This window comes from Callorhinus ursinus, unplaced genomic scaffold, assembly GCF_003265705.2.
Source record: "Callorhinus ursinus isolate GAN/ISIS: 27379988/994484 unplaced genomic scaffold, GSC_fseal_2.0 scaffold45, whole genome shotgun sequence".
Lineage (NCBI taxonomy): Eukaryota > Metazoa > Chordata > Mammalia > Carnivora > Otariidae > Callorhinus > Callorhinus ursinus.
This window is the reverse complement of record NW_027397107.1, coordinates 1,293,289-1,309,127: the sequence shown is the minus strand read 5'-3', so window position 1 is coordinate 1,309,127 and position 15,839 is coordinate 1,293,289. Positions and strand designations below refer to the sequence as shown.

The 15,839-nt window shown below is 48.3% G+C and overlaps 1 protein-coding gene across 3 annotated transcripts in view; it reads left to right on the top strand.

The window, feature by feature from the left end:
* Positions 1-140: 140 nt before the first annotated feature.
* Positions 141-15,839, top strand: part of MTHFS (methenyltetrahydrofolate synthetase) — a 68,010-nt gene continuing 52,311 nt past the window's right edge. The window contains exons 1-2 of one of the 3 annotated variants that reach the window (XM_073882144.1): positions 141-443; positions 5,450-5,711. In XM_073882144.1, the coding sequence (XP_073738245.1) occupies positions 327-443; positions 5,450-5,711 (379 nt within the window). In that variant the 5' untranslated portion in view covers positions 141-326. The remainder of the gene's footprint in view (positions 444-5,449; positions 5,712-15,839) is intronic. The other 2 variants (XM_073882145.1, XM_025893178.2) reach the window with 2 other exon arrangements.

Here is a 15,839-nt window from a genome sequence, read left to right as displayed (position 1 = left end):
GGAACCCACCTACCTCGGGCCCTCCCCCATCCCCCGGGGCCGCCCAGAGCCCGGGCCCTCCCCTCCGCCCCTCTCCACCTCGGACCCTCCCCCGGGGCCTCACTGGGCCCGGACCCTCCCCCCAGGAACCCGCCTATCTCGGACCCTCCCCGCCTCTCTCTCGGGACCGCCCCGAGCCCAGACTCTCCCCCTCCCCAGGGGCCGCCCGGAGCCCGGAGCCCGGAGCCTCCCCCTGGCCGCGAGGAACCCGGTCCCAGGCGGGAGGTGTGCTGGGGGCGGGGCGCCCGAGACCCGGAAGCGGGGACGAACACAGGGGAGCCCGAGAGATGGCGGCGGTGGCCGTGAGCAGCGCCAAGCGGAGCCTGCGGGCCGAGCTCAAGCAGCGTCTGCGCGCGATGAGCGCCGAGGAGCGGCTGCGCCAGTCCCACCTCTTGGCCCAGAAGGTGCGAGACCACGAGGCCCGCCACTGCACCGGACCGCCACGCTCGCGTAACGGCCAGGCGGCTGTGGTTTGGCGGCCTGCGCAGGCGCAGCCCCCGGCGTGCGCACGTCGCTCCCGGGCGCGCGCACGTCTCAGCAGGAGCCGGGAGGACGCCCCCGGGCACGCTTCTCCGCGGGCGGCCTCCGGGGGCGCGCACGTCCTTCTGTCGGGGGAGCGCGCGGCGAAGGGGTCCCGGGCTAAGGAGGGCGAGGGTGGAGGTGGATGGATGACAGCTGGCCGAGGCGAGAGCAGGGTGGGCGCAGGAAGCTCTGGCGGGCTGAGCGGCGGGCACTGAGTCCGAGGGGCCCCGTGAGACCCCCGGAACGTGGACGCGCAGCGAGAGTCCAGTCGCCTCAGGGACGCGAGCAGAGAAGCGCGCGCCCGTGCACCTGTCCCCTCGCGCGCTGCCCGGGAGTGTGGGACGCCCACGGGAGGCGGGGGCGGGTCGCCGGTTCCGACGGGCGTCCGAGCCCTTTCCGCAGAGCGGCGCGCAGTTCCGTGAGGTCCCTGCAGTGAGCGGTGCAGCCAGAATCCCTCCCTCACCCTTCCCTGCTCTGTCGTCCACCCATTTCCCAAGTGCAAGGTCCCTGTGGGTTACAGCGGCCAAGCAAGCCCACCTCTCCCTCTCCTAACACGCAGGTGTGCAGGGTTGGTGTGCACGTTCGCACCGAGTTATTGGAGCTGCAGTGAGAGGCATTGCCGGGTGCACGGGTCGTGCAGACAGAGGACTGGCCTCGCTGGCGGGTGCTTGGATCTTAGCGCGTCATCTCACGCATAGGGAGCACTCACCGTGGTCCACTCTGGCTATGTGCGGGTGGCAGGGACGAAAAAGATTGGTCGTTGCTCTAAAGGAGAGTCTGCACTGAATAGAGAATCGCAGTGCTGTCAGATATATGATGAACACCAAAGCTGTAGAAAGCGCCATAGGAAGATGTTCAAGATGCACCTTGTAGTTGAAGATGGATTTTGTCAGGTGAAGGGAAGGTGATGTGGCACGTGCAAGAATATTCTGGCAAGAGATAGAAGCACACTAGTGAACACGGCCTTTGGAGCTACACGGATCTGCATCTAATCTGGCTCCACTGCATTTTAGCCGTGTATGGCCATGACCGAGTCTCCTAATCTTTCCGGGTGTCTGATTCCTCATCCATTAAAGGGATAATGTCATCCTTGTAGGCCTATTGTGAGGGTTTAAACAGGTGGGTAAGGGGGATGAGTTTGGTGCTTCACATTTTTTTTCTTTTTTACCGATTTTATTTTTAAGTAATCTCTACACCCAAGGTGGGGCTTGAATTCACAACCCCAAGATCAAGAGTTGGTGTGCTTCACTGAGCGGGTCAGGCATCCCTACACATGTTTTTGATCTATCCTTTAGAAAAAGCATATTGGCAGCATTTTGGAAAATGGGAGTCTGTGCAGTTGAGAATCAGCCAAACCTGGCCACTGGTTGGACAGAGCTCAGACAGTAGTGGAAAGCAGAGGAGTCTTCTGTGATTTCAAAATTCAGAGCTGGGGGTTTAAGGTCACTAGACAGGAGGCACGTAGGAGCTGGAGCAGATTTTGGAATGGTGTGGGGAAAATAAAGATGAGTTCAGTTTGTCTGTCTGTAGAAGATAGGAGTTCATAAATACCAGGTGGGAACAGTAGCTGCGCAGATGCAGAACCAGTGACAAAATAGGGTGACAACTCAGAGCTGGCAACAGAGGAGAGAGAAAAGTTGAAAAGCAGACCCATGACCCTCCGTACTCCATACATTTTACCCCCTACAAATACACACATACAAGAAATGTTTCACAGCCCAGTGTTTCACAATTCTTACTGTATACAGTGAACTTTACTATATTCTGTTTTATTTAAAAATGCTGATTGTAACCTGCTATTGATTTCATGGTCAGCCAATGGATCATGGTCAGAAACATCCACGTGCTGTGATTAGAGCAGTGTTTTGCCATAGTGCACGTTCAATAAAGGTGCTAAGTGATGCCTTTCTCTCAATAACGTTTTTTAAAAGGCACATTTATTCTTAATGACACAGTAGTTTTTTTATAATTTAGAAATTTATTGGAAAAGTGATGTACGGTGAAGAAATTCAACTTTATGCCATATCTTGACTCCCCAGCTAAATAAGGAAATTAGTGCCCTGTACTCTGTCTTCTGTTGCATCTGCCAATTTCTGACCCCTGTATCAACGTACTTAAATTGCCAAGTTTTATAATATTTGTATTCTGTTTTATAATTAGAATGAGTCTACTGAGCATTTTCTGTGACTGATTTCCAAATTTGGAATTTAAGTAAATAGTATTTACAATATATTGGTTATACAGGTAGTATTCACTGTAAAACCAAGTTGTATGATTATAAGATAAGGATGTATGTTTCCTGTGCCGCTAGATGTATGTGTCTAGGCGGAGAATGTTTCAAGTGTCATTACTGAGAACTCTCATTATGCTCTAAAACTGCTCAAAATCATGACGTGTTTTAGTCTGTTCCTATTTGGAACCTACATTTCTAATTCAGCTCTGTGTTTTTCAAGGAGCTTCTGATCGCCTTTATTTTCCCTTTTTGGCAAAACAAGAATATGCGTTTATCTTATCAGTAGATTCTTTTTCATTTTGTTTGTTTAAATAAATCCATTTTCTTCCCGAGAGCACTCCAGCCCCCTGCTCCCTCTGCTCAAGCCCAGTGCACAGCCTCGGCTTCCTCCCACCCTGCTTCTGAGTTAGGGCTGCTACTCGAACCCAGTATCTTCCTGGTTGGGTTTCTTTTTTTCCATCTTACTAGAGTGTATTCTCAAGTAATTTTTTTCTCTTTAGAAATATCTATGGGGGTAAACTTTTTAAGACTTTATACATTAGAAAATGTCTTTACCCTCATATTTGGCTGATAGTTTGAATTTCAAATTCAAAAATATTTTTCCTTGTTCTGCTCAGCACCCATGACCTCCATCCAGTCTGAAGACTGGTCTCTTTATCTGTTACATCTTTGATTACTTCTTTGCCTTTGTGCCTCTCTGCAATTCCTGTGAACCAAATAGTGATAATCCTATACTGACTTTGTGTCTCTCAAGATTTTTTTTTTTCTTTACTTTCCCCATTTCTTTGTCTCTTTCTCCTACTTGAAGGCTTTCTCCTGAACTTTTAAATTTTGGTATTCTTAATTTTAATCTTCAAGTATCATTTCTTGATTTTCTGATTGCTTTCTTTCCATAGCAGCCTGTTGTTATTTTATAGATGCAACTATCTTGAATTTGTCTGAGAAAACTAATTAGAATTTAAAAATTTCCCATTCTCTGAATTATCTCAGTTTCCCACTGGATCACCGCCCCCCCCCATAGTCCTTCTCTTTTGTGTTTTGGCTTTCTAGAATGTTTGCAGAACCTTTATTGTATTTATTTATTGTATTTATGAATGAAGGTGTGACAGCTCCTGGGGATCTCTGCCTTTTGCAGTCGCTCGGGGAGGGAGGGATGTGTTCTGCCTGCCCCACAGCCCTGTCCTCGGAGTATTACGTCAGCTGCTGTTTGTCTGGAAATACTGTCCCATCTCCTCTCCGTCTCACAGAAAGTAGTCACGTGTCTGTTCTCCTGTTCTCAGTGCTATAATGGTTTTCTCTTTTCATGCTTCTTTACTGTCGTATAAATGAGATTTCAGGAAGCAAGAAAGATAAATGCGTATGCACAGCCTCGTGCTGATTTTTAACTGATGTCTATTGCTGCGTATTCAGCTCTTGATGTTTCATGTTCTCTTTAAAGAGAACAAACACGACAGACACTTAACTTTCTCAGAAAGTACTTGGGTACCAGAAGCCTCAGGTCTGCGCAGGGTCTGGGTGTCGCATTTCTTTTCGTTTCGCCTTATTTCAGGCCTCGTAACAGTGCTGTAACTTCCCAAGGAGATGGAGCTCACTTCCTTCCTTGGCCCCCGGCTGGCGTGTTCCGTCTACTGAATTTCTGTGCACTCCTTTCTATTAGGAGTCACTTGACTTTCTGTACCTGTCTCTTTCTGCCAGTCCTATTTATAAGCCAGTGTTGCGGTAGCTGTGTCTTCTTAGCTCAGAAGAAAAGAAAAGGAAGGGGAGCTAAGAGCTAAATTGTGAGCCTGGGGCAGTTCTGAGGTTAACTGCTCTGTAGCCGGCAAAGCTTAGCCCCTCTCCTGCCTGATGAATGAACAAACTGAGCATGATGGCGTTCTCTCATCCCGGGGCCACCTTCTCGCAACCGGGCGTTTGTTTCTAGAAGGGCTGTGCCTCTCCAGGATCCCCACCTCCCATCTCTGCAAACACTTTAACATCTGTTTGGACAGAAGAGTTGTAAGAGGTGGGGACAGAGGTGCACAGAGCTGAAGAAGGACAGGCATGTCCCCTGCTCCCAGGAACTTACAACCTGGTTAGAATACTGCAGTTAGGACTTGTGAAACAGTTAGTAATCAGCCCGAGGATACATAAGTCAGTGTTAAGTGCACTCTTAAGTGTTGTAAGTGTTCTGCCGAAATCAGCAGAAGCGAGCCCGAGTTGGCTTAAATGGGTGGGATTTAGGGGGAGATGAGCCTGACAATCCAGGGAGTGAAGAAGCTCGTGGGAGCTGAGGTTCGGAGTTAAAGCAAGGCAGAGATGCTCAGGGCAGTGTGCGGGGTGACCGAAGGCGGCCGGCACGTGTGGGCTGGAGGGCAGGCCTGGGATTCTGCGTGCAGACAGCGACTTTCTAACGAGTTCTCGCTCCTGCTAGAGAAAGACGACAAGGGGTCAGAGAGGTGGTTGCTGGGTTCAGAACCAAGGCCTGGGCTTCAGGATGCAGCCCTGTCCGGTCCCCTCTGCCACTCTGCTCTCCGTTGGTGACTTGTGTTTGGATAGTTCAAGGAGCTGGAGAAGGTGGAGAAAGAAGGGAGAAAGCATGAACACCGTGAAGGGGGGGCTACTGGTGTTTGCAAGTGTAACCTTGGGGGATCAATGTGACTGCCGTTTCCCATTTAGGTGATGGCCCACAGTCGGTATCAAAAGTCCAAAAGGATTTCCATCTTCCTGAGCATGCAAGACGAAGTCGAGACAGAGGAGATCATCAAGGACATTTTCCGACGAGGCAAAACCTGCTTCATCCCAAGGTACCAGTTCCAGAGCAATCACATGGATATGGTGAAGCTGGCATCGCCCGAGGAAGTCTCCTCGCTTCCCAAAACATCCTGGAACATTCATCAGCCCGAAGAGGACGAGGTTCGGGAGGAAGCTTTGTCGACAGGTGAGCGCTAACGTACTGAAACTGACATGCCAGGGTGCTGGCAGATGGTGACATTCGGGTCGTGGGGGCCGCTTTTCTTATAGGGACGAACGGTGTGGCGCTTCTGTTCCAAGACACCCTCATTACCCGGCTTAGGGCGAGATGCCCCCGGTAAGCTGTGACAGTAAGGTAATTCAGGTGTGGCCGCCTTTGTACAGACTCTTGCCCTTACCCATGGGTCGGATTAGACGTTTTCCCTGGAGAATTTCATCATTTCCCATGATCCCCCTTATGCTCCGTATATTAATGAGCACATTATTATTAATGCTAATAAGCTTTTCTGTCTCCGCTTCAGATCAGGCACCTGCCTTCTGGACATCTCCTCTTGGATGTCACGTGGGCATCAGCCTGCTCCAGGCTGAATCCCGTCCCCCTCAGCCCTTCTGGCCGCATGTCCCTCTTAGCGCGTGGTGCCATCCACCACGCGGCTGGCCGTGCCAGGAATCTCAGGATCATCCTTGACTTCCCTCCTTCTCTCTCTCTCTCTCGCCCCTCGTGTGGTCCACGGCCAAGTCCTTAGGATGTTACTGCCGAATGTTTCTTGCGCATGTCCGTTGCTCCCCTCTGCGGCCCCGCAGCCCTGTCTGCAGTCCGAGCCGCCAGTGCTCTCCCCATGGCCGCCTCACTGCTGCTCCTTGCCACCTCTCGCACCTGTCCGCCCTGTCGGTCCGCTGCGCACACAGTCCGTGCGACGAGATTCCCGGGACACACATCTGACCATGTCTCTGCTCTATTTCAGGTGTCTCAGCGACCTCCTGCTGCCCTGGGCGGGGGGAGCCAGACACTCCTTACGAGGCTCTTCCCAACTTGGCACTGTGTGTCTGTCCGTTTTCACCTCTCTCCGGTCCCCCACTGTGTAACCCAGGTTCCAGCCACTCTTGAGTAGCTCTGTCTCCCAGCCCTGCTGGCTTTCTTTACTGCTGGGCCTTTGCACACGCTCTTCCCTGGCCAACAGCCAACAGCCGCTTGGGAGATTTAATCGTTAATAAGTAGTCAAAGAGCTGAAAGCAAAACAAGACAGGGCTACTAGTTTGTCAAATGATGACTCAGACCTTCTTAAAGGTGTATGTTTGACTAAGACTTGAACGGTTGCAGGGAACCCCAAAGCAGCTTTGTGAAGTCATTTTTCTATTTCTGCTTCCTTCCAGCCTAACACTGTAACCCACATAATCAGCATGATGGGGCGGGAGAGGATAGAGCAGGGCTTATCGTGGTGGGGGGGGTCATCTGGTGATGTTGGCGACCTTAACTCCCCCTCTATTATCCAGTCCTGCACTCTGCTAGAAGTGAGGCACCAAAGGTATACTCAGATCTACCTCCTTCCTGTCCTGCATCGGTAGACCGGAGGAATGCCAACATTATGGGATGGTGGCGTGTCTTCAAGGGGAGAGGTTGCAGATATTTGAAGACAGTGAGACAATAAGGGGGTGCGGTGTATCTCGGGGAGTAGCCCAGGCTTGTACGATGAGGCTGGGACATTGCTCAGTATGAATGCAGCTACTTCTGCGGACTTGCAGGCTTACGGGTGGGACCCAGAACTGTCTGGCTCTGTCTGACTCTGTGTTAGCTGCCCCTTTGGTGCTCACACCACCTCGTGATGTCCCTGCTGAAATCCCCATCGCCAGTTCTTCCCAGGGTACAGTCTCTGTAACAGCTCGGCCCATTCTGGAGTGTATTCCTTAGGTTGAGCCAAAGTGTACACCCTGAACCTTTATGCCTTTGTTCTATCTCTATTTAAGTACAGCAGTGGGAAGGGTAAGGAGGAGACATGATCTTTCCTCTTAATCTAGTTGCATTTCCCGCTTACGATAAACTCAGTCCAAGTCAGTGAGCTAAATCATTTATGTGTGGTTTTTAGAGCTGTTTGATAAATAGTTAACTATGTTTTCTTTTTTTTTTTTGAGTGAGAGAGAGAGTGCACATCAGTTGGGGTGGGGAGCAGCAGAGGGAGAGAGAATCTACAGACTCCCCACTGAGCGAAGAGCCTGATACAGGGTTTGATCCTAGGACCCCGGGATCATGACCCAAGCCAAAGGCAGATGCTTCACCGACTGAACCACTTGGGCATTCCAAATAGTAACTTCTTAATTTTGAGCAAGGAAGACAGAATTACTCATTTTACTCTCAACTCATTGCTAGCCAAGGGTGTAATATTTTGATAATTTCCAAGAAACGTTTCCTGAGCATCTTCCTTGTGTTAGACACTGTTAGGTCTGGAAAGATGAGGTCCTGGACTTCAGGGGGTCACACTCTTAACTGGGGAGACAGCAAACATATGTAAATAGAAAACTATCCCAGCCTGCAGGGCATGTCAGATACAGGCACCAAATGAAAAGGTAGAGAATATTAAGAATATAGAAGTTCAGGGCTTGGCCCTGAATAGAAAGAAGTCCACTCAAGAAACTGTTCATTTCCTTCCTCCAGTGCATTTATCCATGCTATAGTTGTGGGGCCAGTTGCTTTCCCTCTGTGTGTTCTTGGCAGACACTTGTGATCTGGGTTGCAAAGGGAGGAGGGGGTCATATCTGGTTTCTTGCCACTGCAGTCTGGGGGTGAGGCTCTTCAACAGGCTGCCGTTGGTAGAAATGTTTGAGCAGGCACGTCTGTTACGGGCACCATGGGTTCCCACGGCATCAACAGCCTTGGGGCTGAGGTGCAAATCGAGCTTCACGTTGTCTGGGATGAGCTGGTTAGACCTCAGATCGTCCCTCCTGGCATGGCTTATGTAGCCTGTTTACCTTTCTAGTTTGCCCATGTTACCACGGCTTAGAAAAGAGTGAGCTTTGGTGTCTGCAGTTACAATTGTAAGTTCTTAAAAATTTCACATGGGGTTTGCTTGCACTGTGTATACAGCGAAGCAAGAGATTGCTAAGTGGAAGAGAGGGGCTGCCTCTTTCCTGAACTTGTCCTCGGAGTGAGGGCTGCCTGGGCAATTAGATGAACCAGGAGTCTTTCCACGGAAAGCACATGATCTGATTCAACATGGCTTAATCGAAAATGGGATCTTATTGGCTCACAGACTGAAAAATCCACAGAAGGGCTAGTTTTCGATACGGCTAGATCAGAGTTCTCAGGATCAACTTTGACTCCGCCTTCATCTGGGTTGGCTTCAGTTCCAGGTGCCCCAGGGTGGCCCGTGTGGTGGCCCGTGGTGGCCCGTGGTGGCCCATGGCAGCTCCACATTCCACAGCAGCCTTGCCGTTCACATTCCTGGCAGAAAGAAGCAAGTCTGCGAGTAAAATCCAGCTCTTATTCTCACTGACCCAAATTGGGTCAAGTGGCCATCCCCCAAATCAGTCACTATGGCCTGGGACATGGACAAGACCAGCTCCTGGGCCATTTACTGGGAGCAGGGAGGAGGATGTGCCCACTGCCCAGTGGGTCCTGTGTCCACCCCTGCAGCGCTGCTCCAGCCACTGGGCTGGGAGTCAGGCAGGTGACTCGCCATGGGAAAAACAGGCACTAGGTCGGAGCAAGGGGGATGGACACTGGACAGTCCCAAGGTCAGACTCACCTGTACTGTCAATCATTTCTGAAATTCCTTTTTTTTTTTTTTAGATTTATTTATTTGTTTTGGGGGGGAGGGGCAGAAGGAGAGGGAGAGAATCCTCAAGCAGACTCCCCACTGCACACGGAGCCCGGATGTGGGGCTGGATCCCATGACCCTAAGCCGAAACCAAGAGTCGGCCGCTCAACCGAATGTGCCCTCAGGCGCCCCCCCCCCGAATTCTGTAGAACATAGCAAGTTGTTTGCCGTCACTTTGTCTGTGCTGCCGTTTTATTTCTCCTCTTTCCGGAGGCTCTTTGGGAATTCATACCTATGTGTGGGCCCCTGAAACGTGACTTGAGTGAATGATCGTAATGGAGACTTTCTCGTCGTCAACCAAAACACTTTAAAGTAATTGAATGGGACGTTGTCAAGGACAGAGTCTTTGAGTGTAACACGTGCAACTTCTTCCTCGGTGTTCGTGATCAGTGCTCTTGGGAGGGGGAGGCTTGGTTCACTGAAAGTAATTCCCATTAAATTGACCTCATTTCTTTCTCTAATAGGATTGCGTGGCCTCGGAAAGAATATAATAAAGAGAGTGGGTGTGAATTTCATCAAGGTATTTGACAGAGTCATGATATCCTTGAGGATAAGCTGAATAAATTTAGATCGGATCGTAATACTTCATTCACAAAGTATCGCACGCCAGGTCTGTGTGAGCTGTGATGGGGGCAGAGCAGGGAGCAGGGTGGACCAGTCCCCATCGCCGCAGAGCTGACAAGCCTGTGGTCCTCGCCGGGACAGGTTTGTGCGAGCCTGTCGCAGGGCTCTGTGCTGTCCCGTTCAGTGCTTAGCTGCCACTTAGATGTCCCACTGTCCCCAAGGATGTCTGAGTTCATCCTTACCATTCTCTTGGTGTTTCCCCCATTCCTGTCTGGTTTTCAAACATCACCAGATTTTTCTTTGCCATGTTTTTATCACCTGTCTCGAATTCCAGCTTTAGGGGAATCTTTTGTCTACAGTTTTGATTCTTCAGATCAGTTCCATTGGAATAAACTTTAGATTGGTTTCCCGGATATACTAACTTTCCTAAAGTACCTTTTGGGGCAGGTCACCTCCCTTGTTGAAGCCTTTCCCTGGGCTCTGGATAGATCTGTATACCTGAGCAGACCCTGGTTCCTGCTAGCTCATTCTTGCCGGAAGAAGGGACACTGGATAACCCTGAAACACTGAGGTCACCCTCTGGGCCTTCCCCGTCCTTCCGCCTTGACTCCTGCTTCAGCCAGAGGGGTCTGCTGGACAGCGGTTTCCCAGCAATCCAGAACATAGATGGGAATCACATAAACCTCACTTTGCCCCTTTCTCCTGTGGGACTTAGAGCGTTCGGGCCTCAGACTTCTCCCCTGCGTTCGGTGTCATGCACCGCCTCCCAGCCGTTGGGAAGCTCGCGGGAGGCCGTGTCTGCAGCGTGCTCAGAACATGGTCACTGCTCCATGCGGGCGCTCAGTGTCGCCGTGCTGGCCGCGCTGCTGTGGAGCTGTCCCGTGTGTGTCACCGTGGACTCTGCCCCCACCGTTTCCCCGGGCTGGGGTGTCTCATGTGTCCCTTCCAGGCAGCATCTTTTATTTAGTCCAGGGCCTGAGAGCATTGCCTTCTGAGTCAGACTGACCTGAGTTCGAATCTAGACTCTAAAATTCGGGCAAGTACCTTACCGTCTCAGAGTACACGTTTTTTCCATGTGAAAATTGCGGCTGAGCTCGGTACCCACTCCCTGTGCTGAGAGGATGGACTAGGATGTGTGTGAAGGGCCTAGTGGGCTCCCTCACGGAGTCAGGGCTTGGTAATGCCAGTTGCTATTCCTGAGCTCAGCTGCCTTTTCCAGACCTTTCTTGACTGCCCCCAAAACCTCACTCCTTCCTTTTCTAATTCCCACTCACCTGGCTTCTCACATATACCCCCTGTTTTATTTCTCCTTGGGGGTACATTTCTTTTACTGCTGATAGACTTCATGAAACTGTGATTTATAATATGAAATATATATATATATATTTGGTCTTTGGTGCTGGTTTCTGGCACAGAGCTCCTAAAACCCTTGTAATTTCCTTAGCGATAAGAGTGATAAAGGTGGGGGGGCGGAGCAAGATGGCAGAGGAGTAGGAGACCTGGATTTCGTCTGGTCTCAGGAACTCAGCTGAATAGGGATCAAACCATTCTGAACACCTACAAACTCAACAGGAGACTGAAGAGGAGAGTAGCAACAACTCTCTGAACAGAGAAGCGACCACTTACTGGAAGGTAGGACGTGCGGAGAAGTGAATCCGAGGCGATATTCGGGAGGATAGACGGCGGGGGAGGGGCCTCCGTCGGCCGCTTCTGGCAAGTGCTAGAGCCGCGGAGCACAAAATCGGACCTTTTAGAAGTCGGCTCCGCTGAGGGACGTCGCTCCAGTGGCTAAGCGGGGGGTGAAACCCTCGCGGGACAGTGTGGTCTCAGGACCCTCGGGGTCACAGAAAGACCGGGGGAGCCTGAGTGCGCCAGAGCTCCCAGGTATCGGAGCGGGGAAGCGGGCTGCAGAGACGGAGCCGAGGTGCGGGCTCTCAGCTCGGGGTGGCCATAAACTGTGATCCGCGGCCCAGTCGGGGCACAGCTCCTCCAGAAGGGACCCAACAAGCGGCAGAGCCGGGGAGACTCCCCTTCCTCCCCTGGGAGGAGCGGCGCGGGAGCGCACCGCAGGGATCTGCTGGGTTTGGAGACTCCACACGGGGTCGGGTGCCAGAGACAAAAATGCTCGGTCACAGGCCGGGTGAGCACGGAGTGCGGCCAGAGACCGGGGACACGGGAGTGACTGCTTTTCTCTGGGGGCGCACTGAGGAGCGGGGCCCCGAGTTCTCAGCACCTCCGGGTGGAGATTGGGAGGCCACCATTTTCACCCTGGTCCTCCAAAGCTGTACCGAGAGCTTGCAGGGAACAAAAGCTCCTGAGAGCAAACCCAAGCAGCTTGCTTAGCCCGGACGGACAAGGGCGGGGCAATTCCGCCTCCCGCAAAGACATTTGGGAACCATGGCAACAGACCCCTCCCCCAGAAGATCAGCACGAACAGCCAGCAAGCCAAGACCAAGTTTACTGATCAAGGAGAACGGGAAACTCCAGTGCTAGGGAATACTGCACATAGAATTTATGGCTTTTTTACCATAATTCATTAGTTTTTCAAAGTTAATTTTTTTAACTGTCTTTTTTTGAGTTTTTCTTTTTCCCTTTTTCAACCAACATCTTATCAATCCCTTTTTTAAATTTTTTTTATTTTTCATTTTTAGAGTCATATTTTTATCCCTTCATAGTAGTTACCCTTATTTTTGGCATATATATATATAAGTTGTTCTCCCTTTAAAATTTTGAGATAGACTTTCTTCTAACAGATCAAAATATACCCTAAATCACTAGTGTATGGCTTTGTTCTATTCTCCTGCCTGATCACATTCTCTCCCTTTTTTTTTCTTTTTTTTCTTTTTTCTTTTTCTTTTTAAATCTTCTTTCTTTTTAAACACAACTTCTTATCAATTCCTTTTATAAAATCTTTTATAATTTTCATCTTTACAGTCATCTGCCATCCCTTCATTGTATCAACCCTTATTTTGTACATATATAAGTCATTCTTCCTTTAAAATTTTAGCAGGCACTTTCTTCTAACAGACCAAAATATGCCCAAAAGCTAGTGTGTGGCACTGATCTATGCACTAGCCTCATCATATTTGATCATATTCTGTTTTTTTTTGTTTTGTTCTGTTTTTGTTTGTTTTTATCTTTTTCTTTTTCCTTTTTTTTCCTCTTCTTTCTTTCCCTTTCTTTTCCCCTGGTTTCAGGTCTTTTCTGATTTGTATAGAGTATATTTGCTGGAGACGTTGTTAACCTGTTAGCATTCTGTTCTCTCATTCATCTGTTCTCCTCTGGACAAAATGACAAGATGAAAAAAATCACCTCAGCAAAAAGAACAAGAGGTAGTACCGTCTGCCGGGGACCTACTCAATACTGACATTTGTACGATGTCAGACCTAGAGTTCAGAATCATGACTTTAAAGATACTAGCTGGGCTTGAAAAAAGCATGGAAGTTATTAGAGAAACCCTTTCTGGAGAAATAAAAGAAGTAAAATCTTACCAAGTCGAAATCAAAAAGGCAATTAATGAGGTGCAATCAAAAATGGGGGCACTAACTGCTAGGATAAATGGGGCAGAAGAGAGAATCAGCGATATAGAAGACCAAATGATGGAAAATAAAGAGGCTGAGAAAAAGAGAGATAAACAACTACAGGATCACAAGGGCAGAATTCGAGAGATAAGCGATACGATAAGACGAAACAACATTAGAATAATTGGGATCCCAGAAGAAGAAGAAAGAGAGAGAGGGGCAGAAGGTATATTGGAGCAAATTATAGCAGAGAACTTCCCTAATGTGGGGAAGGAAACAGGCATCAAAATCCAGGAGGCACAGAGAACCCCTCTCAAAATCAATAAAAATAGGTCAACACCCTGACATCCAATAGTAAAACTTACGAGTCTCAGAGACAGAAAAATCCTGAAAGCAGCTCGGCAGAAGAGATATGTAACCTACAGTGGTAGAAACATTAGATTGGCAACAGACCTATCCACAGAGACCTGGCAGGCCAGAAAGGACTGGCATGATATCTTCAGAGCACTAAACGAGAAAAATATGCAGACAAGAATACGATATCCAGCTAGGCTCTCATTGAAAATAGAAGGAGAGAGAAAAAGCTTCCAGGACAAACAAAAACTAAAGGAATTTGCAAACACAAAACCAGCCCTACAAGAAATATTGAAAGAGGTCCTCTAAGCAAAGAGAGAGCCTAAAAGCAGCATAGATCAGAAAGGACCACAGAGAATATACAGTCACAGTCACCTTACAGGCAATACAATGGCACTAAATTCATACCTTTCAATAGTTACCCTGAATGTAAATGGGCTAAATGCCCCAATCAAAAGACACAGGCTATCAGATTGGATTAAAAAACAAGACCCATCCATATGCTGTCTGCAAGACACTCATTTTAGACCCAAACACACCCCCCAATTGAAAGTGAGGGGGTGGAAAACCATTTACCATGCTAATGGACACCAAAAGAAAGCTGGGGTGGCAATCCTTATATCAGACAAACTAGATTTTAAAACAAAGAGTGTAATAAGAGATGAAGAAGGACACTATATCCTACTTAAAGGGTCTATCCAACAAGAAGATCTAACAATTGTAAATATCTATGCCCCGAACATGGGAGCAGCCAATTATATAAGGCAATTAATAACAAAAGTAAAGAAACACATTGACAACAATACAATAATAGTGGGGGACGTTAACACGCCCCTGACTGAAATGGACAGATCATCTAAGCAAAAATCAACAAGGAAATAAAGACTTTAAATGACACACTGGACCAAATGGACTTTACAGACATATTCAGAACATTCCATCCCAAAGCAACGGAATACACATTCTTCTCTAGTGCCCATGGAACATTCTCCAGAATTGATCACATCCTAGGTCACAAATCAGGTCTCAACCAGTACCAAAAGATTGGGATTATTCCCTGCATATTTTCAGACCACAGTGCTTTGAAACTAGAACTCAATCACAAGAGGAAAGTCGGAAAGAACTCAAATACATGGAGGCTAAAGAGCATCCTACTAAAGAATGAATGGGTCAACCAGGAAATTAAAGAAGAATTTAAAAAATTCATGGAAACCAATGAAAATGAAAACACAACTGTTCAAAATCTTTGGGATACAGCAAAGGCAGTCCTGAGAGGAAAGTATATAGCAATACAAGCCTTTCTCAAGAAACAAGAAAGGTCTCAAATACACAACCTAACCCTACACCTAAAGGAGATAGAGAAAGAACAGCAAATAAAGCCTAAACCCAGCAGGAGAAGAGAAATCATAAAGATCAGAGCAGAAATCAATGAAATAGAAACCAAAAGAATAGTAGAACAGATCAACGAAACTAGGAGCTGGTTCTTTGAAAGAATTAACAAGATTGACAAACTCCTGGCCAGACTTATCAAAGAGAAAAGAGAAATGACCCAAATCAACAAAATCATGAATGAAAGAGGAGAGATCACAACCAACACCAAAGAAATACAAACAATTATAAGAACATATTATGAGCAACTCTATGCCAGCAAATTAGATAACCTGGAAGAAATGGGTGCATTCCTAGAGATGTATCAACTACCAAAACTGAACCAGGAAGAAATAGAAAACCTGAACAGACCTATAACCAGTAAGGAAATTGAAGCAGTCATCAAAAATCTCCCAACAAACAAAAGCCCAGGGCCAGATGGCTTCCCAGGGGAATTCTATCAGACATTTCAAGAAGAATTAATACCTATTCTCCTGAAACTGTTCCAAAAAATAGAAATGGAAGGAAAACTTCCAAACTCATTTTATGAGGCCACCATTACCTTGATCCCAAAACCAAAGACCCCATCTAAAAGGAGAATTACAGACCAATATCCTTGATGCACATGGATGCAAAAATTCTCACCAAAATACTAGCCAATAGGATCCAACAGTACATTAAAAGGATTATTCACCA